The sequence below is a fragment of the Asparagus officinalis genome, chromosome 5 (genome assembly GCF_001876935.1).
Source record: "Asparagus officinalis chromosome 5, Aspof.V1, whole genome shotgun sequence".
NCBI lineage: Eukaryota > Viridiplantae > Streptophyta > Magnoliopsida > Asparagales > Asparagaceae > Asparagus > Asparagus officinalis.
In genome coordinates, this window is record NC_033798.1 from 30853110 (window position 1) to 30877346 (window position 24237).

Genomic DNA, 24237 nt, shown 5'->3' on the forward strand with positions numbered 1-24237 from the left:
TCCCTCTCTCTACTCTCTCTAAAACCAATGGCTTTCTCAAGCTCGTCGCCCGGCCCTCACCCTCCTCACCGTCGCTGCCTCAGCCCTGGCCCTCGTCCTCCTTGCCGTCGCCACCTCCATATTCTCTTAACCCAACCCAACCCAACAACTGTGAAAAGCTTAAAAGGTATTATCATCTTTCTCAGTTTCAACTAAGCCTTTACTAATAAAGAGAAGGATCCAAGAAGATAAACCGAAATATTACAAACAGCAAGGCATTATCCCAGAACTTTGCATTCAGCTACATAGCTTCTTGACGGAAAAAGAAAAACTAATACGACTATAATTCTTTAATTCTCTTTAGGTGCATGTGCACATAAATTTAAAACTAAAGTAATCTAATTGAAAGAAAAAGATAACGAGAGACGAGCAGAGCAACAAATGAGAGAAGCGGCACGTGTCCCAATCTCCGATGCTATCTAACCCTCCCCTTGAAAGGAAACGACGTCGAGCATGCAGCTAAGGGCCTCGTTAGAGTCCGAACACCACCTCGCCGACGGAGAAGCGAGTGGTTGGGAGGTGACCGGAACGCGGGGGAAAGGATGAGGTCGTTGCAGGCGGCGACTGCGGCCATCGAGCGGAGGCTATCTTGATTATGCGAGCAAATTTATTTATTTTTTGGGATTTAATTCTGATTTTTTTGGAGAAAGAGAAGGGACAATGAGATGAGAGGCCAAGGAGTGTGGACGTTTGTTTGGGCTCTTGTTAGTTCTAACTCACTGCATGTTAGTTCTAGTTCTAATGCATGGCTCTTGGGCTCTTGTATTAGTTCTAACTCACCGCGTGTTAGTTCTAGTTCTAATTCATGGCTCTTAGGCTCTTGTGTTAGGTCTAACTCACCGTGTGTTAGTTCTAACGCACTGCATGTTAGTTCTAACGCATTGTGTATTAGTTCTATTTCTAATTCATAGCTCTTGGCTCTTGTGTTAGTTCTAACTCACCGCGTGACAGTTCTAACTCACCGCGTGTTAGTTCTTACTCACCGCGTGTTAGTTCTAACTCACAGCATGTTAGTTTTAGTTCTAATTCATGGCTCTTGAGCTCTTGTGTTAGCTCTAACTCATCGCGTATTAGTTCTAACTCATCGTGCGTTAGTTCTAGTTTAATTCATAGCTCTTGGACTCTTGTGTTACCTTTAATTCACCGCGTGTTAGTTCTAGTTCTAATTCATGGCTCTTGGTCTATTGTGTTAGTTCTAACTCACAGCGTGTTAGTTCTAACACACCATATGTTAGTTCTAACTCACCGCATATTAGTTTTAGTTCTAATTCACGGCTCTTGGGCTCTTGTGTTAGCCATCAATAAAAAGATGAAATAACAGGACAACTAAATAAAGATGACCACTTCAGAAGCTGCTGCAGATGATCACTGCAGGGTCTTGCATGAGCTGGGGTCCTGGGAACCCATCCAAACAACAGGATAAAGGGAGAAAATTTCATGTATACAGATATCATGACCACAATACATTACAGAAGCACACAGACAATTACCCATAAAAATAAAACCATCAAAGAGAGATACAAACATAGAAATATACTTGAATTTTTTATTATACTGTGTCAGATCTTCTTTATTTTATAATATGGTTTTTTATGATGTTACCAAGAAAATGAACAATACTCAGCTTTCTCAACTCATGCACAGGCACAAGAGGAAAACAAAATGAGCTAAAAAGGGGGTGAAAACTTCAAAAAGGAAATGTTGGTAGATAAATATCTATGTACTACAAAGCTCGTAATCTTCTAGGTAAAATTGTCTTAGCTCTTTGAATCCCGCATCTTCTTCTCAATGACGAGCGCTGCTGCTCTGTACCATGCTGCAGCCGCCATGGCTCCAGGGTTGGGTACAGAAGCTAGCATATCAGGTGAGACATAGGATGATAGGCCAGCCTGCATTTAAGGCACAATAGAGTTTAGAGAGATGGAAGCAAACAAGTAAAGATACAAATTAGAACTAGAACTAACACGCGGTGAGTTAGAACTAACACACGGTGAGTTAGAACTAACACAAGAGCTCAAGAGCCATGAATTAGAACTAGAACTAACACGCGGTGAGTTAGAACTAACACAAGAACCCAAGAGACACGCGGTGAGTTAGAACTAACACAAGAACCCAAGAGCCATAAATTAGAACTAGAACTATTTTGATCAAAAGTAGCGTTAGGGGATCCTCAAAAGTAGTGTTAGTGTCATAAATCTCAAAGTCTTTAGCTGTAGCTCGTGACCCATATCTAAAAAAAAAACAAAATTACCAATTATTTTGATCAAAATATTTGAAAGAAAGGAACAAAAAAAAGAAAGAGTGGGATTTACAAGTTCAGAATGTGAGGGATGATGGTATGAGAGAGGCCTTAGGGTTTATGAGATCTTGAGTCATCGGGATTCTTGTTGCTCTGCTCGGATTTCAATTGATCTTCCATTGAAAATTCTGATTCAATATTATTTGAGAGGAAAATATAAACAAGAGAGGGATAAATATTTATAGAACCTTTCAGGGGGTGAGAGCAGGAAAACTTAAGCAGCGAAGTTGTGCGGTGTGGCAGCGGCGAACTCAAGGGCAAGGCGGAGAGCAGCAGCGGCGAACTCCGGCGTAGTCAAGGGCGAGGCGGGGAGCGACGATGAGGCACTGAGTTTGAGGGATTGAGGAGAGATGATAATGTTATTTTGGGGATTTTAGCTTAGTTGGTATGTAATAATTGCTAAAAAGGAGCTGCAGTACAAAATGTGATATTTAAGGGGCTGAACCACATGAGTAAAATTGAATGGGCTGCAACACATAAAATTTTTGATTTTGGGGCCTAGACACATTTTTCCCAAGAAATAAAATAGAAAACAATATGGCACCTGAATAGGTCTTGGAAGATTCCTGTGAAAAATATTAAAAAAAATTCCTCGCAGGAAGTATAAATAGATCCGAGGAGTTTGAAAGGAGGAAAGAAAGGAAGAAGGGATGGATTAAGCTGTTTAATTTTTAAGGGAAATAAAAAATAGAAGGTTTTATAGCTTTAATTACTAAAGTTTTTAACGCATTAAAAATCGAGACAGAATTTCTTTTTTCTAAATCTCTGTCACGAGATAAAAAGAAGTCGTGAGGGTGTTAATTGGAAAGGTTTAACTAATCACAAGGTCTTAAATTAACATTTTAATCTAACAGAGGTCCTAGTGAAGTTACTATTTTGTCTGTGGAAGAACTTTCAACCATCATATCCTTAATCAGGGGAATGCGGGAGAGATTTTTTAATTAGACTCCCAAAACGTGAATGTTCGGGGTGCTATTTAAACAAGCTAATGAGTTTTGGTCTGATTTTAGAAACACGAGGAACTGAGGGTCCAGCATAGAATTAACAAAGATTTGGGGTCTAACATGACAAAAATCCTCTTCTTTGTGACTCCAAATTTTGTCGCTCCCTGAGGACTCCGTCGAGCTAAACGATCCTCGCTCCAGTCTCTCCCCTTCCCGCTAACCCCCGGCTGCTCTCCTCCGGCATGCCGTCGATAATGCCGACAAGGCGCCCTTCTCGCTACTCCGCCCTCCTCCGCCTTACCCCAACTCCTTAGCCCTCCCATCCCGCCGTGGGACGACCTTATCCTCCTCCACCAAGAAGAAACCCCGAAGCCCGAAATCCCCAAAGAAGACCATGAGAAACCTCCCTCTCGCCGACCACCTGAAGAGGCGGACCGCTCCCTGACCCAGTTCGACCCGACCTCTTACGACCGCTACGCGACCCCCCCGGCGATCACGTGCCCGTCATGCTCGGCGAGGTCCTCCACGTCTTCCGACGCCGCCCCCGCCTCCGCTCCTTCGTCGACTGCACTCTCGGCTTCGCCGCCGGCCACTCCTCCGCCGTCCGTTCCTTCGTTCTGCTCCCCGTTCCACTCTCTCTCTCTCTCTCTCTCTCTCTCTCTCTCTCTTTTATCTGGTTTCTCGATCTTGATGCTGTTGTGCTTGATTTTGTAAGGTTATAGAGATGCACAGGGAGCTGGAGGTCTATGTTGGGTTGGACGTCGACCCGGTCGCCCACGAGAAAGGCCGAGCTCGGATTGAGGGGCTGCTGAAGGGCTCTGAGGGGCTGAAGGCTTACACTCATTTGAGGAATTTCAAGTACATAAAGTCTGTGCTTGCCGGGATTGATGAGGATCTGCTGAAGGAGGGCGTGGATGGGGTCCTGATGGACTTGGGGATGTCGTCGATGCAGGTATTTGTTTGTTGGTAGTGGGTTTTGGGTGTTGCGTGTAAGGCGTTTGATGAATTGCTTCAGCTGGGTTGAATTTTTATAGGTTGATCGCTCGGAGAGAGGGTTTAGTGTTCTTGGTGAGGGGCCGTTGGATATGCGGATGAATCCTCAGGTATGAACTTTATATGAGGTCTTTTACGTAAGTTTATTTGAATATTTGCTTTTGGAGAAATTTTATAGCCTTAAAATGTAAGATTGTGTTGTCGCCTTTGCCTTTATTTCTAAAGCCAGTTTATGACATCAGTCAGTGCTTATTTGATAGATCATTGAAGTTATCACCTTCGAAATGTATGATTCCGTCTAGAAATATTATGTAGAGTGTTAAAAGTATATAAAATTCGCTCGACACCGCAGAACTTTAGGGTTTCCCACATAACAACCCCCCCCCCCCCCCCCCCCGCCCCAAACAAAAACAGAAACCTTTGTTTAGCCCACTAAACCTGTAAGTTTTGCGACATACCAACCTGAGGATGTTGCTTGCTAATGGTGAAATGACCAAAATGCCCTTTTGAAATAATACCCCAAAAATGATAAGGGTTAATGTTTAATAAACTGAGGTCCTTTGTCGTCACGTGCTTGTGTGTGAGCAGTCAAACTTCATGGTGCTACTGTGTGTGTTTTTTTTTTTTGGTGGGGGGGGGGGGGGCGCTCTTGGGGTTAAGCGGAATAACAAAGTTCGAGGAGGGTTATGTGCAAAACCTCCAAAGTTGACGGGGTCAAGTAAAATTTATCCAAATTATAACTCTCAACCCTGACCACAATTCTACATTTTTGGTATAATGGCAAGGTCCTTTGACATGATATCAGAGCAATCCAAGTTCAAATCTTACTAGCAGTCTAAAATGAATTAAAAAGAAAGATCAGTCAGGGTTTGGCCTGCGAAAGGGCCCTTAACCTGTGATGGCATGCTAGAATATAAATTTATAACCCTCACCCCTCACTAGAACTTTGGAATTATGGTGTAGTGATATAATCCTTTGACAGAGATGATAAGATAGAAGTTTATCATGTATCATGTTAGGACTGGAAGGCCTCTATGTGGTAAAGAATGGTGATTGGTTCTTGGAAATCCCTGGACAGATCATTGAAGGGGGAGCTTGAGCCTTGTGTTGCCTCATGAGTATTATAACTAGTGTCATTTTAGGTGGTGGCACAGTCTGAGCAAAAGCTTAGCTGATCTTATCTTAGATATATATCCTTGTCCTCTTCTATTCTCATGTCAATGTGGGAATTATGAGACAAATACTTAAAACACTAATATATGCCATTAGAAGAGCAGCATCTCAATGCAGTACTGGCACAAAGAAGTGGACTTGAATTAGGTTATCTTTTCTTTTCTAATAATTGTCGGAACAGCAGTTAGATGAATCCAAACAAAGTAACCCAGTCAATTATAGGCTTACATATCATGAGATAGAACAAAGTTTTCAGATCTAATCCTGACACATGTACACATTTGAATCCAAATCGACAGCTTTATAGTGAACCCACTATCTAATACAGTCTATAAACAAAATAAGTAAAAACTAAAATTCTATCCGAGGTGAATTCCATATATTTTGAGATTCTTAACACTAACAATCCTAATCTAAGTGCATCGAGAGTTAGAAGCCAGTATTGCATCACTAGCCTTCTTTGTTTCACTCTCATCTCAGCAACGGGCTTATATTAGAATGGCGTTCTGTCTGCTCTAGCATGATAGCTATGTATGTTATCTCATATGACGCGAAGAAAGTTGATTTTTGGCTAATTGAATAGGACCATGACAGGCAAGTTTAAAGGCAGAGGACATTTTGAATTCTTGGCCAGAGGATGAAGTAGGACGAATATTGCGAGAATATGGAGAGGAGAGCAACTGGCGCTCTCTTCAGAGAAAGATTGTTCAGGCTCGTGCTGATGGGGGTTTGCGTTCCACTAGTGAACTAGTAAAGCTAATACGAAGTTCATCTACAGGATTTGGTGGTGAGCAAACTTAAACTCTTGCTGTTTATCTTTCTCTATTTTCTCTGTTTTGCATTAAAAAAATTATTTCTGTTCCACATAGTGCTGCCTATCAGCTTGAATTGGCAGACATACTGAATGCTTATGATATGGACCTGCAGATAATCCCTTTCTTCATTTTTATTTAAAAGAAATAGATCCAGTTGGTTCCTGCCTTTGCCATTGTACTGAACAAAATTTGCTAACTAACACATAAAGTTCGTTAAATATGGACATATTTTCTCAAGAATTGCTTTTATTCTTGTTGAGTTAGTTGCTGACATGTGTCTAATTTATTGAGCAGCCGTAGCATCTGAAATGTGCACTTTGCTCCAAACTGAAAGAACAAAAAGAAATTTGTAGCCAAAGAAGCCATTTACTTTAGTCACTCAAAAATTAATAGATACAACAAATGCCTGATTCTACCAATTTCAGGGAGACAAGGGTGGATCAAGACAGCAACACGAGTGTTTCAAGCACTCAGGATAGCAGTTAACGATGAACTCCAGACTCTAGAGGATGCTCTCTATGCTTGTTTTGACTCTCTCTCCTCTGGTGGTCGTCTTGCTGTTATCTCCTTCCATAGTTTAGAGGACAGGATTGTAAAAAAGACTTTTCTTGATATCATAGGAAATGGGGATGAAAACGGGAATTTTGAGAATTTTAAAGGTTGGAATAAGGATGAGACGGATGTTGGTGAGGAACTTTGGAGTAAACAGAGAGTAGAAGGCAAGCATGGGATAGTTCTCACGAAGAGGCCCATAACACCTTCGGAGGAGGAAGAGAAGTTGAATTGTAGATGCAGAAGCGCTAAACTAAGAGTAATTCAGAAGGTTTGAAGACCATATCAGCAGTGTTTTTTGCGTTTCCAACGAAGCAATATGCAGAGATACTTCATCAGGATTCTGATAGCAAACACCGACTCATTTGTTCAGAGAATGAAATCAGTCGTTGATAATTTGTGGAGTTTTTGCAACAGAAACCTTCGAAAAACTGGAATCCTTGGAAGTTTTCAGAAAATGCACCAGTCCTTGGTTCTGTTAATTTATTTGCTTTGCTGCTTAAATAACTGCGCCAAGGCTCCTTGTATCATGATCAGAATCAGCCTATTCTGATTTTTACCTGTAAATTTTGCCCATTTGTCTGTGTAGCATTTCCTCAGGATGATTCTTTTGATGCAGATAGCCTTGATGGAACTTCTGAGTTATGAAATCAATATTTTAGCTAGCATCAATTTTGTATGGGATTAAATTCAGAAAATTTCCGAACCATTAGAACGTAACAGTTTCTCTTTGGTTGCTATTAGGCCCTTTTTGGCTGGATTCTTGTCTCTCCATTTCTAATCTTTAGAGGTTATTTTGTTTGAAAAAAGTTGTAATAGAAGACATTCATGCTTATAGTGGCAGTTACATGTGTGTATCTTTGTTTTATCATAGTCGTAATGTAAAATGAGGAAGTATTTGGTGGTTCTGATTCATTGTATGGGAAGTGCATCAAAGAGACGCATACGCTTGGATTATTGTGATACAAGTGGACTTGGAAATTAGTGTCTCATTGGTATGCATCTTTTTAATGCATTATTAATTAAAAAACACTTTACTAATCTTCATTTTATATCCAATCATATGTATCTTTCTGTGCTGCGTCTGCAGACAGTTTCCACCATGCGTTTTGTGAGGATTCTGAGTGAACAGCCCCAAATGTGAAATTCTGACAAATTCTAAGAGCAAATTAACTTGATTCAAATACTAATTCTGTGCAGTTCATAACTGGTTGTGAGAATCATTGTCCTTTCTCACAGATATCAACTTCCTTTTTTTTAAATGCGGACAAATTTTCACAACCAACCATTTTTGAGATTTATTTTTAAAAATCTACCTATTTGAGATTTATTTAACATTTCCAGCCTAGTTTCAGCCAACTGGCTGAAACTGGGCCGAAAATGCTAAATTAGTTGTGAAAACTTTACGGAATTCTAAATCCTGTGAAGTTTAGGCACATAATTATAACCTAAATAAAAAAGCTTGGCATAGGCGGAGGAGTGCCACGAAACTTCACTGGATTCTGATTCTCGTGAAGTTTGACTGCAACTTCACGGGATTCCATATCCCATGAAGTTGTAGACTTCAATTGACAGAGAGCTCGATTGAGCTTTATGGCGATTGGTTCCTCCAACTTCACGGGATTTAGACTCCCATGAAGTTGGGTAGACATGCACGCACAACGCATTTTCTACCTTATTTACAACTTGTATATACAGTATTTTCCGCCTCATTCATAACAATATATACGAAAATTTAACCATAAACATGAAATTTTAGCCGCGTGTATATACGAACATATATACACGAAAATTGATCCACACAAGCAACAATTTCGAACAATCTAACCATATATATTCATGAGATTCAAAATCACAAAATAAACATCATATCACAATGTAAATATCATATCACATAGATGAGCCTTGATGATCTGAGTATTTGGTTGTGTATGAGGCTGAGAAGTATCAACTCCATCATCACGCGCCTTACTATGAGAAGTGTCGGCTCCATCATCACAGACCATTCTAGAACCCTTCTTACGTTTTCACTAATTTTTATAATTTTCCCTAATTTTCCATCAGATTTTTAACAAATTTTCTTATTTTTTTCTTCACAAAATTCAAAAAAAAATTAATACAAAATCTAAACTAAAAAAGCTATCATGATGAAATAGTGAGAATATGTAAAAAATTAGGAGAAAAACTAAAAACATTTAAAAATTTTACCAAAAATAACTTCAAGCACTACATTTGAGATCCGACAAACTTTGGCGCAGCTAAAGGAGGTTGGCAACGATGATGGGACGTGATTGGAGATGGCCGGTATGTATGGAGTCACCAATGGCGGTGGATCTAAGAAGTTGGGGGGGGGGGGGTACAGAGAGAGACCGAATGAAATAAGAGAGAGAGAGAGAGAGAGAGAGAGAGAGAGAGAGAGAGGAGAGAGAGAGAGAGAGAGAGAGAGAGGAGAGAGAGAGAGAGAGAGAGAGAGAGAGAGAATATAGCGAGAGAGAGAGAGAGAATATAGCGGTTTAAGTCAGGAGGGGCCCCCAACTTCAAGGGATTCTAAATCCCGTGAAGTTGCAGCCAAACTTCACAGGATTTCGAATCCCGTGAAGTTTGGTGCTATTCCTCCCCTCCACCAAGCAATTTTGATCAACGCTGATTAATTATGTGCCTAAACTTCATGAAATTTAGAATCGTGTGAAGTTTTCGCAACTTATTTAGCATTTTCCACCCAGTTTCAGTCAGGTAGCTGAAACTGGGCCAAAAATGCTAAATAAATCTTAAATAGATTGATTTTTTAAAAATAAATCTTACAACCGGTTAGTTTTGAAAATTTGTCCTTCAAATGAAAATGTGTTTCATTCCGAGATTTACTTACTGGACTAGTCAAACATCATTCTACCGAAAAATTATGGGGGCTCATTTGGTGGATTCTTCATAGAAACCCCATTTTTAACATAAAAATCAGTGTTGTTCAAAATCCCTTTTTAGATAGAATTAGGGTAGGTTTAAAATATAATTTTGGTAGGTTTAACCATATATTTTACAAAAACAATGGCTGAAATGTTCTGAAAATATCATGTGAAAATGCCAAATTTTGGGGAAAAAATTCTCATGTTTGCATAACCGATGGTACTAAAATGCAACTTAGAGTAAACAATATTGGGCATATGTATGCAATATTGGGTAAACAATATGGAAGTTAAGTGTAATTTACACTTTCTAAATTAACATTCTCAAGTAAATTCACCAAAAAAAGATAGAAGGGAGACTCACAATTTCACAGACAGTAGAAATAGGTAGAGCTGTCCAAATGGGCTTTCGGGTTCGGACCTGACCCGGACCGGCCGGGCCCGGATAAGACCCATAAAGGTTGGGCAGGCCCGGCCCGGCCCGGCCTGATTTTTAATTATATATATATATATAATTTTTATGTATAATTATAGTATGATATGATCATTAATGCATGTACACTATATATATAATTATAGTATGATATGGTCATTAATGTATATTCATATATACTTATATATGGTATACAACTATATACTAATATGTAAGTATATACTAATACATACTTATATAGATAAAATAAAATTAATCTAATTTTAATCAATTTTTAGCAAAAAATAAAACAATAATAAAAAAATCAGGGCCAGACCAAAGCTCGGCGTGGTTTGCCCTGACCGAGACCCGACCCTGGCCGAGTCAGGTCCGAATCCGGGCTAGTCATTTTCGCAGGCCCGGTCCCGAAAATCCGGCACGGCCCGTTTGTACGGCTCTAGAAATGGGTGCGCGCTTAAACACCGGCAGCTTAAACACCGACAGCGTGTATGTGTATATAAATGCACGTTACTAGCGAAGACTTTGAGAGGTCGAGCTGCTTTCGAGGAGAGATCTGTTTGAAAATACAAGCAACATTCACAAACACATAAAATATGGAGGGGAAAAAAATGAGGGAGATCTCTTCTCTCCATTAATGGTACATTTATAATTGACATTGACAGAGGAGAGATGGGTTGCTCGTTCTCAGGCCTGAACGCATTCTACGACGCCGTCAATGGCGGCGTTTGGATCAACGAGAACCGCTTCAAGATCTTGAGGCCCCTCAGCGGCCCCATCGCCGGTGACAGCGGAGTCTCTGGTTATGTATTCCTCGTGAAGGAGATCCTCGCCGGTGATGGGGCCCGCTCTGGGCTCCTCAAGAACAAATCCATCGACCCTTCTCACATTTCAGGTATATATGTTCGATATTAGTTTTGGATTGTTATAGATCTGAACGTATTTGATGAAATGCCGAGCTGATATTGGCATTTGGTGAGAACTTTTGGGTCTGATGCTGATTGTTTTGTCTTAGGGGGTGTTTGGTTCAATTTCTTAAGAAAAAAAAGGGGAAAAGGAAAAGTACCAAAAATTTGATTTCCTTGAATTTCTACAAAAAATTTGATTTCCTTGCATTTGTGAAAATCGGCTTTAAAAGTGTGCTGTGAGATTTGAATCAGGGTCGCGCTGGTGTGTACAGGAGGTACATCTGTTATAAACCCTTTTCATTACGTAAAAAAGTTTTAAATTCGTGATGAGGATTGAGCATCACAATTTGGCTAAATTTCAGGAAACTGTCATGAGTAGTTAGAGGTTTTAAGAAGAAATATAATAGCTACCTTTTTTTTAAAAAGAAAAACCCCATGACTTGATGTAGTGCCATCCATATCAGGTATATAATACACATGCGTATCTTCAAATTCCTTATTTGTTTTAGATTGTTAGAGAGGATCAGATGGAATTTGATGAAAATGTTGTGCTGAAATTGATCACATTATAATGTTAATTTTCTTGTCTTAAAGTACCTTCTGCTGCATCAAAATTTGGAATACTATGATGAAGGTTTAAGATTATGATTTATATTCACAAAACTAATAAGTGAATAGAGGTTTACAGATGAATGTCATACACTATTTTATAAGAGAAAAATACCATAATCTTTATTACTAAACTGCATGATTGACAGATAGTAGTGTAAATTGGCGCATGATTCACATGTGACATATTTTGGAATATTCCAGGACTTTTTAACAATTTTGTTAATGCCATTAGGGAAATGTTATGATAGCATATGGTCTTTTTCATAAGTTTGTGGTATGTCTTTAATTAAAGTGATTTATAGTACTTTTATGTAAAATTTCTAATAGTTCACAATTGTTTTGCGAAGTTTCCTCATTATTTTATATTCTATACATTTTGCCTTCTGACTAAATGTAGTATGAACTGTACATGAAGATTGTAAGGAAAATGAAGGGTATCTGATGTTGATAAGAAGTATTTTAGCACAAATGCTTGTGACTTACTTAGAGTATTCTATTTTGATGATGAATTAAAGAGAGGGTAGTTTTTTTTCTTTTGAGGTGGAAAGTCGACCAAATTTACACCATAAAAAAGACTTCAAAGATATATGCAAAACCAAAGAAAGGAAAAAGAATATAAAACATAATATAGTTGCATATATTCTGATTACCCTTCAGGGATGAAATCCTAAGCTACATGTCTCTGTTACTTTTCTCTTTTTTGATTAACTAGAACCCTTACAATTATGCCCTTTTCTGATTACCCATTCTCCAAGTGCTAAGAGATATATTTCTGACACTTCTTTGTTCCAGATGAAGGGACATATGCTATGAAAAAAGTCATAATTCAAAATGAAGAGCAGCTAGAGTTGGTGAAGGAAGAGATACATGTTTCTTCTTTATTCAGTCATCCTAACCTGCTTCCTCTTCTTGATCATGCTATTATCACAGTTAAGGTGACTATTACATATACCCTTTTTGTTGTGACCTAACAAACAGACTTACTAAATTACAATTATTCCTCATTTTATTTGAACTTTGTTTGTTAATTTCCTACACATCTTGATAATTAGTAATGCATGTTTCTAATGTTTTCATTCTTAATTTTGCTTCTGGGAAATTTTGAAAATCTTTAAGAACTCTTAAATTTAGTTCCTCTAACCATTACACCAAAACTTCGAAGTTATGGTGAGGATCGAGGATTATAGTTTTATATTAATTCTAACATGCCCCCGCAGGTTGAGCGCCCATTTTTATGGGTCGAAACCTGAACTCACGTAGCGGTGTCAATTTTTAGAAAATCCGCATTTAATTCGTGGCCGGTGGGATTTGAACCTGGGTTGCTCTGATACCATCTTAAATTTAGTTCCTCTAACCATTACACCAAAACTTCGAAGTTATGGTGAGGATCGAGGATTATAGTTTTATATTAATTCTAACAAGAACAAATGGATATGAGTCACATATCATTTGTGTATACTTCATAATTGGTTTTGAGAATTATTGTCCTGTTTCAGGGATATCTACTTTTGTTTCAAATGTAAATAGATTTAGTTATTGGACTAGTCAAACATCATTTTGAAGAAATATTCAGAGGGGCTTGTTTTGTCTATTCTTTATAGAATTTTCTAATAGAAGGATACACAGTCTATACATTGATGCGAAACTGAATTCCATATTGATGTCACCAGTGTTGATCAGAGCAAGTAGACCTAGTTTCCTAGAAAATATAAGCATTATATCTGGATTAAATTGTACTTCACCAACCTTAATCAATATGTAAGCATGCCTATTGTCCATAGCTGTATAGCTGTGATGCATCTTAGACAGTTTATAACCACATATTAACATACTGACTGGACAATCTTCATTCATCATGTATGTTCCTTAACTGGCATCCTTGATGCCCTGATCATGAGATTTTATGTATTTATGCTCTTTATCCTTGCGATATATTTTGAGTCTTGGAGTTCAGAAAGCTTGAATTCTAAGTCTTTAGATTTCTACTAATCAGGATTCTATTTAAAATTGGCATTCTGATTAGGCTCCAAGACTATACATAAAGAAAAAAAAAATGATTTCAGTATTATACAGCCAATATGGAATGAAGAAAGGTATCTTAAGCTGCATCCTCAAGTAGACACCTTAGAGGGTAATGGGACAATATATTATTCCTCTACTAACGGATAATAATGATAAGAGTAGCAAATGGTATGGAAGATTGTAGCGACTAATCAATCATACAAGCAATAATCGATGTCTCAACTCAAACTACAAAGAAAATGATCTTTATTGTAGTTTTTCTATTCTTGAATTTCTTCTTGCAGGTAATATAATTTGAATCATCCACAAAAGGAGTTTCTTGTACCTTCTAGTGAACTACAACAACTTGACCCTTCTAGTCTATGATACTTTTAATCCTTTAAAATAGTATGAAATAAGTTTCTCACTTTGTTGATATTCACACCTTGTGAAACTTGTTCTTGGTGTTATTCTGAAGAAGAGTTATCTGTTGTCCAAGAACCATCTGTTGATACGTAGATTCTTCTTAAGCATGCACGTGAACCGTACTTTCGACTATTATTTGCCATATTGTTAATGAATTTGTTGAAATAACAGTAGATTGTTACTTAATTTTTGCATTTATTCTTTTTTAGGGTACACAAGGTGGGTCACAGAACCATGAAGCATATCTTCTATTTCCAGTTCACCTGGATGGAAATCTGCTGGACAACACCAAAGTTATGCAAACTAAGAAGGAATACTTTCCTACTCTCACTGTTCTTCAAATATTCAGACAGGTGACTGCAAGCTTTCATTTATTACATGCACTTTAACATATTACATATATAATAGTTTTCTTATTTCTATTCTTTTAAACCAGTACAACTTCGATATCTAGGTAGTAGGAATTCTTGTGGAGCCTCCTCAATTTAGAGGAGTGCCCCATTTGATAGGAGAAGAGAGAAGTTTTAAATTATCTGATGATGTGAGCACGTTCTCACAGTGTTAGAATTGGGGGTGAAGCCCAAACCTGTAGGCGAGCTTCTCCAGGCGAGGATGAAGCTCAGGCGAGGTCAACGGCTGCAGGCGGAGCTCGAGTTGCAGGCGAGTTCTCGTGCTGGCGACTTCTCGTGCAGGCGACTTCTCGTGGCTGGCAACTTCTCGTGCAGGCGAGTTCTTCGCAGCTGCAGGCAAGATTGACTCATAGGCGGGCTCGTAGCTAGCAGGCGGGGTCGAGGCGCTCGTGACAGGCGAGCTCGTGGAGGATTTCTACGCTGTCGACAGCCTGTCGACAGCTCATCTAGGGTTTCCCTATAAAAGGGAAACCCCAGGGACGAAACTATAGACCCCTCCTTTTCTCTCTCGCGATCTAAACCTCCTGGCGGCGGACTCAAAAACACAGCAGCGGTTTTCTTCCTCTTCTCCTCTCGTGATTTTCCAGCTCACAGTTTGTTGAGGGGAATTTATTGTGGGAATATTCTCTATTAAAAAGGGGTATTAAAGAAGAGGGGAATCTTTACTGTAGCTACAGTGAAGATTGTATTTATTGAGGAATCAGAGGGGAATCTTTACTGTAGCTACAGTGAAGATTGTATTTATTGAGGAATCTCAAGTTTGAGATTCGCTCTTGAATTGTAATTTCTTGTTAGATTAATAAGAAATTTACTGTGTGGCTCCTGAGGACGTAGGCAGTTGCTGAACCTCGTTAAATCTTAATGTATTTTTTTTATACTGCGTTTCTACTGTCTTAGGGGTTTTACGTAACCCCGACGGGTAAATTCCCAACAACTGGTATCAGAGCTCTGGAACGATTTAGAGGAAGTCAGATTCAAGTGGGAGTCATGACCGCAGATGAAGAAAAAACGAGTCTTGAGAAGTTTGATGGAACATATTTCGGATTCTGAAAAATACAGATAGAGGATTATCTGTATCGAAAAAATCTGTATCAACCACTATCGGGGAAAAAGCCAGATTCTATGAAGGTAAATGAGTGAAACCTTCTAGACAGACAAGCCCTCGGAGATATTATATTGACGTTGACTCGTAATGTTGCGTTCAACATAGCAAAGGAGAAAACCACGACGGGTCTTATGGAAGCACTCTCAAACATGTATGAGAAGCCATTAGCTGCGAACAAAGTTTATTTGAAGCGAAGGTTATTCAATCTGAGAATGACGGAAGGCGCGTCAGTAGCACAACACCTCAATGAACTCAACACGGTCACAACCCAATTGAGTTCAGTTGAAATTGAGTTTGATGAGGAAGTTCGGGTGTTGATACTTTTGTCTTCCCTACCAGAAAGCTGGAACGCTACAGTCACGACAGTGAGTAGCTCGTCGGGAAGCACCAAGTTAAAGTTCGATGATGTTCGTGATCTGGTTCTCAGCGAGGAGATCCGACGGAGAGAGTCGGGTGAAGCTTTAATCTCTTCAGTATTACATACAGAGTCAAGAGGTAGAAATTCAACCAGAGGGAACGAACGAGGCAAATCAAACTACAGAGATAGATCAAAGGACAGGAGGTCCAAGTCAAGGAATCCAAGCAACAACTCGAAGGCTATCGAATGTTGGAATTGTGGAAAGACCGGGCATGACAAGAATCAGTACAAGAATACACAAAAGGAGGAGGCGAAGGCAGAGGTGAATGTCACTTCCACCTCAGGAGGAGACGACGCATTGATATATTTTTTGGAGAGCAAGGAGGAATCTTGGGTGTTAAATTCAGGAGCGTCGTTCCATGCTACTTCTCAGAAAGAATTCTTCGAGAAGTATGTTCCCGGAAATCTTGGATACGTATATCTTGGTGATGATCAACTGTGTGCTATTGTGGGCAAATGTGGTGAAAATTAAGTTGAACGGGTCAGTATGAGAGCTGAAGGATGTTAGACATATTCCCGACCTAAGAAAGAACTTAATATCCGTAGGTCAGTTGGCTGGCGAATGATACACCACGACCTTCCATGGAGATGATTGAAAGATCTCAAAGGACGCAATGACGATTGCCCGAGGTAAGAAGATTGGTATCTTGTATATGACAGCAGGTGCATGTTGTTTGATCTCCATTGCAGCAGACAATGAGACTTCAAAGTTATGACACCAGAGACTCGGTCATATGAGTGAGAAGGGGATAAAAATCATGCACACAAAGGGAAAACTCTCAGGACTGCAGTCAGTGGAGATGGATGTGTGTGAAGAATGCATACTTGGAAAGCAGAAGAGAGTCAGCTTTCAGACAAGTGGCAGAATCCCCAGGAAAGAAAAGCTAGAGTTCGTTCATTCAGATGTTTGGGTACCAACCACCACCGCGTCTATTGGTGGGAAACACTACTTTGTGACTTTCATTGATGATCACTCTCGAAAAGTATGCGTCTACTTTCTGAAGCATAAGTCAGAAGTATTTGAGGCTTTCAGGAGATGAAAAGCCATAGTTGAGAATGAGACCGGTCTGAGAATAAAGAAGCTCATGACCGATAATGGCGATGAGTATGAAGACATCGAATTTAAGAAGTTCTGCTATGAGCACGGGATCAGAATGGAGAGAACTGTGCCCGGTATGTCTCAGCAAAATGGTGTAGCTGAGCGGATGAACCGAACATTGACAGAGAGAGCCATAAGCATTCGGGTATAGTCAGGCCTACCGAAACAGTTCTGGACAGAATCGATCAACACAGCAGCTTACTTGATCAACCGAGATGCATCGGTTCTATTGGAGCACAGAATACCAGAGGAGGTATGGTGTAGAAAGAAGGTAAAACTCTCACATCTTAAAGTTTTCGGTTGTGTAACTTACGTGCATATTAGTGATCAAGGCAGGAATAAGCTTGATCCCAAGTCAAAGAAATACACTTTCATCGGTTATGGTGAAGATGAGTTCGGCTACCGCATTTGGGACAACGAAAACAAGAAGGTGATCAGGAGCAGAGATGTGATATTCAACGAGAAGGTAATATACAAAGACATGCACAAGACAGATGACTCAGAGAGCGAGTCAACATTTATAGATAGAGATGTTGTCCCAGGTAACCTCTCGAAAGAACCCAATGCAGAGGGTCCTCAGCCAGAAGAGCATGTTGGACAAGATGGTACGTAGGAGCTCGACGTACCAGCTCCGATATTGAGAAGAACTTCTCGTCCTCCTGTACCCAACAGGAGATACATGAACTATCTGTTGCTGACAGATGGTGGGGAGCCTGAAAGCTTTGATGAAGCTTGTCAGAGTGGAGATGCGAGCAAGTGGGAGCTTGTCATGAAAGATGAGATGAAGTCTCTCATCTCAAACCAGACGTGAGAACTAGCTGAGTTGCCTACGGATAAGAAGGTACTCCACAATAAATGGGTGTACCGGGTGAAAGAGGAGCAGGACGACTCCAGAAGATATAAACCTCGACTAGTTGTCAAATGATTCCAGCAGAAGGAAGGAATTGATTATACCGATATTTTCGCTCCCGTGGTGAAGCTAAATACTATCAGGACAGTGATGGGTATTGTAGCTATTAAAGATCTTCATCTCGAGCAGTTAGACGTGAAGATGGTGTTTCTTCATGGAGATCTAGAAGAGGAGATATACATGCATCAGTCAGAAGATTTCTCAGAAGAAAAGAAGAAAAACCTGGTGTGCAGACTCAAGAAGAGCTTGTATGGCCTGAAACAAGCCCCAAGATAGTGGTACAAAAAGTTTGACGGCTTTATGCACAAAGAAGGTTTTCAGAAGTGTAACGCCGACCACTGTTGCTATTTCAAAAGATATTAGTCCAGCTATATCATCCTACTATTATATATTGATGATATGTTGGTTGCAGGTGCACATATGGAGGATATCAGGAGTTTAAAGTAGCAGTTGTCAAAAGAGTTTGACATGGAGGACTTGGGTCCAGCAAAGAAGATCATTGGAATGCAAATCACGAGAGATAAGAAGAAAGGTCTTTTGCAGTTATCTCAAACGGAGTACATCAATCGTGTTTTACAAAGATTTAACATGAGCGACGTCAAGCCAGTGAGCACACCATTGACCAGCCATTTTCACCTATCGAAGGATCAGTCTCCTCAGTCAGATGAAGAGAAAGAGAGTATGACTAAGGTCCCTTACGCCTCAGCTATCGGAAGTTTGATGTACGTAATGGTCTGTACGAGACCAGACATTGACCATGTAATGGGAGTGGTCAGCCGGTTTATGTCGAATCCAGGAAAAGCTCATTGGGAAACAGTCAAGTGGATTCTGAGGTATTTACGAGGCACTACACAGAAGTGTTTGCACTTAGGTAAGGGAGAGGTGGAAGTGCAAGGGTATGTAGATGCAGACTTTGAAGGTAAAGTCGATCACCGAAGAAGCACCACCGGCTATGTATTCATTATCGGAACTACAACTGTTAGTTGGATGTCACAGATACAGAAGATTATCACTCTGTCCACTACAGAAGCTGAGTATGTTACAGTGACTGAAGCCAGTAAAAAGATGATATGATTTCAGGGTTTATTAACAAAACTGAGATTCAATCAGGAGAAAAATGTTTTGCATAGCGATAGTTAGAGTGCGATTCACTTGGCTAAGAATTCCGCATTTTATTCTAGAACGAAGCATATTGCGCTTCGGTACCACTTCATCAGATCCCTGTTGGAAGATGACGTGTTAAAACTGAAGAAGATTTCAGGAAGTAAGAATCCAACAGATATATTAACAAAGACGGTGACCGTTCAGAAACTGGAGTTGTGCGCAAATTCAGTTGGCATTCATGCATAGGTGATGAGGACGGAGCTACACAGGAGGAGAGCTTGATGAGATAGCCTGTTGACGACGATTTGGTCTCCAAGTGGGAGATTGTTAGAATTGGGGGTGAAGCCCAAACCTACAGACGAGCTTCTCCAGGCGAGGATGAAGCTCAGACGAGGTTAGCGGCTGCAGGCGGAGCTCGAGTTGCAGGCGAGTTCTCGTGCTGGTGACTTCTCGTGCAGGCGACTTCTTGTGGCTGGCGACTTCTCGTGCAGGCGAGTTCTTCGCAGCTGCAAGCGAGATTGACTTATAGGCGGGCTCGTAGCTAGCAGGCGGGGTCGAGGCACTCGTGACAGGCGAGCTCGTGGAGGATTTCCAGGCTGTCGACAGCTCATCTAGGGTTTCCCTATAAAAGGGAAACCCCACGGCCGAAACTATAGACCCCCCATTTTCTCTCTCGCGATCTAAACCTCCTGGCGGCGGACTCAAAAACGCAGCAGCGTTTTTCTTCCTCTTCTCCTCTCGTGATTTTCCAACTCACAGTTTGTTGAGGGGAATTTATTGTGGGAATATTCTCTATTAAAAGGGGTATTAAAGAAGAAGAGAATCTTTACTGTAGCTACAGTGAAGATTGTATTTATTGAGGAATCTCAAGTTTGAGATTCACTCTTGAATTGTAATTTCTTGTTAGATTAATAAGAAATTTACTGTGTGGCTCTCGAGGACGTAGGCAGTTGCCGAACCTCGTTAAATCTTAGTGTATTTTTTTCTATACTGCGTTTCTGCTGTCTTAGGGGTTTTGCGTAACCCTGGCGGGCAAATTCCCAACACACAGGTCGCCATAGATTACAATATTTGGTGTTCTGTCATTCTAGAATATGTCATTTATAGAATATCCATGATGTGTTCTCTGTATTTTTGTTATTCTTATTTTCTTCTCTTGTGGTTATGATAATCATATCAACATGTGGTTACTGCACCTCTTATCTTAAAACTGGTTTTTTTAGTAGTGTCTGAAGAGTGAAGACTCTGAGCTATGTTATCCTTTTCTCTCCAGCTCTCATTGTGCTTTGTTGTCATTTTCTATAAAAGATGTATATCGTCATCTCCCCTTATTTAGCTTCCTTACTTAGTTTAATAGATGCCCTACTCATGATGGCCCTTGACCACAAGTTTGCTTCAGTATAGAGAGTTGATGTCAGCCAGGGGGATGGCTTCTCAAAAATTTCTCAACTATAGGTGACACCCATTTTGATGGAGCTGACACTTAGGGATGATGTCTTTATTAATGGTTTTAAGATTTCAAACTTTTGCATAGATTGTCGATTAGTTTGGATGCAGAAAATACCTGCGCTATGGTGTCATGCTTGTTAACAGTGCAATTAACAGCTTTGTGCAGGACTCAAGCACATGCACAATTTTGATCCTCCATATGCACATAATGATGTCAAACCTGGTAATGTGCTGATTGCACATAGAAAAGGTCAACCTCCTGTTGCAATTTTAATGGATTTTGGAAGCACAAAACCTGCAAGAAGGCAAATCCGATCTCGTGCAGAGGCATTGCAGCTTCAGGTATTGTCTGCTTCTTCTATTTATTCAAGTAATTATTTGTTCAATTTTCTCCAGCTGAATTGCAAGATTGGGTTTATCCTGTACTTACCGGCTATGGATTCTTTTGGCTTATTAAACAATGTTAGTGAAATGGTGTGGTTTTATCAGATTGGGGTTGAAACACATGCTACTTCTCGTTCGGTTTTGCATAAGCTGAGTTTAATGACTCCATTGGTGGTATATATACAATTTCTATATTCATCACTTCTTTTAGCAGAAGTGGTTAATGACATGGTATGGGAAACCAAGAGTGAGCGTAGGTCTTCCATTCAGTTTCTGCTGTAAGCATAATAATTTCATCCTTACGTGTTGAATCCCATGTAAAAATATTTCTTGTTTATAGCGTGTGGAATTTTGGAACTTTTGGCTTTTAAGAACCCGTAGAAAGTTCAACAATCAATGAAGTGTCTGCTTTTGTAAGGATGCCTGTGGGAGGGTGCTACAAAGTTTCTTGGACGGTCAACTCTTTCTTTTTATAGCTGGTACTTACTGCATGGTCACAATTTCACTTAATTGTGGAACTTCATCTTAGAGACCCTATTGGTATTGCTACTACTCCTAGTCTAGTTGTGAATGTATTTCTGCCGGACTTAACTGAATCAAATTAAACTTATTATTGCTCCAGGACTATGAGTGTCTTTTCCTTTTCTTATCTTTCTTTTAAGGGTTCTGAACAAGTTAGATATTTTTGTGTTGCATGTTTATTTGTGTGTTCTCTAACAAACATAGCCTACAAAAACAGTTTCTCCTCGACTGTTCATAATTTTTCTGGTATCTGTCACTGTGGATGAACCTCTTACCTCCTCAAGGGGATGAAGTGCTCAATGTCTTTTAGCCTACAGAAATTTATGAGTATTTATTTGAACTCTTTTATCATATAATTTATAAATAGTCCTGTTTGTCTTTGTATGTTACTAACTGTGTACATTGGCAATTACATAGATCTTAATACATGGAATATGGACTCAAACCGACCAAGGTGCACCTGTAACTCTAAAACACGTGCACACAGAGAGAGACCCACCCCTTATCCTAGGTTGACCCTATCTCAGGAGTCAATTTCATGTGGACCACACATTCATCATCATCACCTCCGCCTAAAATTTCACCATGCATGGACCATCTCCATGGGCGTCCTACACCATTTACCATGATGAACATATCCTCACTGTAGGTCACTGACAATATAGTTTTGTTGGTGTTGAAGAAGAGTACACGCGACATGCTTTTTTGTACACAACAACAATTCTAGAGCTTGAAATTATCTGAGTCACCTTAGGTTAAACTTCTCACACCATAAGAATATGCACTCTCGTAACAAATCACAGACACAAAACCTCCAAACGCACACTCTAGAGCTGCTTTACAAAAGTTATCTCATCAATGTACGAGTGCCAACTTACTGGTTCATTTATTTATTGATCCTTCGGTATAGGAATGGGCCACTGAACATTCTTCGGAAGCTTTCCGAGCACCTGAGCTTTGGGATTGTCCAAGCCATGCTGACATTGATGAGAGGACAGATATTTGGTCTCTAGGATGTACATTATACGCAATAATGTAAGTATTTCATCTAGTCTCACTATATTTCCATTTTCCAACTCATTACTTGCTCTACTCATTTAATCGTGCATTAAACCTCATTCATTAAATATGATGGTATTTGTAGGTTTATCATTTTTCTTTGAATTCCACCAAAAAAAAACATTCTTCTTTGAAATGTTCTCAAGCTTCTTGTTGATTTCAAAATATGATCATCCTTACAGTACTTGCACGTGTAAAAGGACAGTCGTAATTGGCTGTTCTTTCTTGTGTAGAATCATAAGTGCAGCTTCTAAATTAATAAATCTGCATGAAAAACTATGACATGTGAGAAAGGTTTTTAAATAGGTATAGTCTATTCTCGATAGTCCACTTATAATATTTGTAAAAGCATACTAAATCTAGAATACTATTTGATATGTTTACAATTTGATTGGCATACTCTCTGGAAGCAAAATTACTGTTTCACTGTCCTCGGCCTCTTCATGAAGAACAACAGGATATTAGTGAACATATTTCAAACTGAATAAAATTGATTTATTTCATATTTTGTTTTCAGTTTGTTATCAATGAAAGCAACACCGTTTGCTGAAATGCAAGTGATTATCCTTTCCATTAACCTCATTTCTTCAGAGGCCTTAAGAGTTCTCAGTTCCTTCTGAAACAATTGAAAGAGACCTCCTTTTCTTTTTTGCACGGTGGTCTTACTGAAATGTTGCTTACCATCACTTCTGATATGGGATTGAAGTGTTTTCATGAATTGATGGTTATCCGTATGCCGTAACAAATCGATCAAACAATGTATTGATATATTTTATGGCTCTAGTATAATTCTCTGGTTCAAAATTTCTTTAGATAAAAAGATACTTGCTTAAGGATTGTCAGTAACATATGACAATGCATGGCGGTGTTTTTCTTGCTGTGGTTGATAACTTTTTAATGAAGCGCGGGGGTGCTTCACTCCAACATTCCACTAAAAAAACAATGCATGGTGTAAAGTATGTTCATCTATCTTGCAATACGAATCTTTGAAAGACTTTGATTTGGTCGAATTTGTATCACCCTTCATATATCTTTATTCATCTATATAGGTATGGTGAATCTCCTTTCGAATATGCACGCGATGAATCTGGAGGAAGCATGCAGTTGACAGTCATGAATGCACAGATAAAATGGCCAACTGAACACGATCCATCTTATCCTGAACCATTTCGTCAGTTCGTGGTTTGGATGCTCCAGCCTCACCCTTCAGTGCGCCCGCACATAAATGACATCATTGTTCATGTTGACAAGCTCATCTCAAAGTTCTCTTAAGCTTGAAAAAAAAATATTGCTTCAGGTTTTCGACTACATCTTATGTCTTGTCATAGCTTCATGGAAGTTCGTTTGAACTTATACCTACTTTTGAAAGGAATTTCTCAAATACACAGAAAAACCATAGTGTTCAGACCTTATTTCTTTTAAAGTCTCCTGTTGTTACAGTTGATTATCATCACGATATACATTAAACAGAAAAGTTTTGCCGCCCAAGCTTTTGGAGTTAGTTAATCTTCTCAAAGAAGAGTTTACACAGAAATTCTATTCAAAGATTGGTTAAAATTCCAAGGGTGTATACAGATATTATAAAGTAAGTAATAAATGAGTAATTCCTGAATCTTGTAAGCAATATTACTATAGGAGAAATTTATGGTACTTATTATTGTTTAAATAATTAGCCATATCTAATT

General features: G+C 39.4%; 2 protein-coding genes across 3 annotated transcripts; both read left to right on the forward strand.

The window, feature by feature from the left end:
• LOC109843199 (ribosomal RNA small subunit methyltransferase H) lies at window positions 3363-7555 on the forward strand. Its single transcript, XM_020412134.1, has 5 exons — window positions 3363-3884; window positions 3998-4234; window positions 4317-4385; window positions 6043-6235; window positions 6689-7555. Exons 1-5 carry the CDS (start codon window positions 3789-3791, stop codon window positions 7090-7092), a joined length of 999 nt encoding a protein of 332 aa, XP_020267723.1. The 5' UTR covers window positions 3363-3788; the 3' UTR covers window positions 7093-7555.
• LOC109843634 (serine/threonine-protein kinase 16-like) lies at window positions 10637-23964 on the forward strand. 2 transcript variants are annotated; one of them, XM_020412591.1, is made up of 6 exons: window positions 10637-11040; window positions 12458-12594; window positions 14302-14445; window positions 20744-20929; window positions 22404-22528; window positions 23602-23964. In XM_020412591.1, exons 1-6 carry the CDS (start codon window positions 10818-10820, stop codon window positions 23822-23824), a joined length of 1038 nt encoding a protein of 345 aa, XP_020268180.1. In that variant the 5' UTR covers window positions 10637-10817; the 3' UTR covers window positions 23825-23964. The 2 variants fall into 2 exon arrangements, with proteins under 2 accessions (XP_020268180.1, XP_020268179.1); XM_020412590.1 differs by having other exon boundaries at window positions 10640-11040; window positions 12458-12600.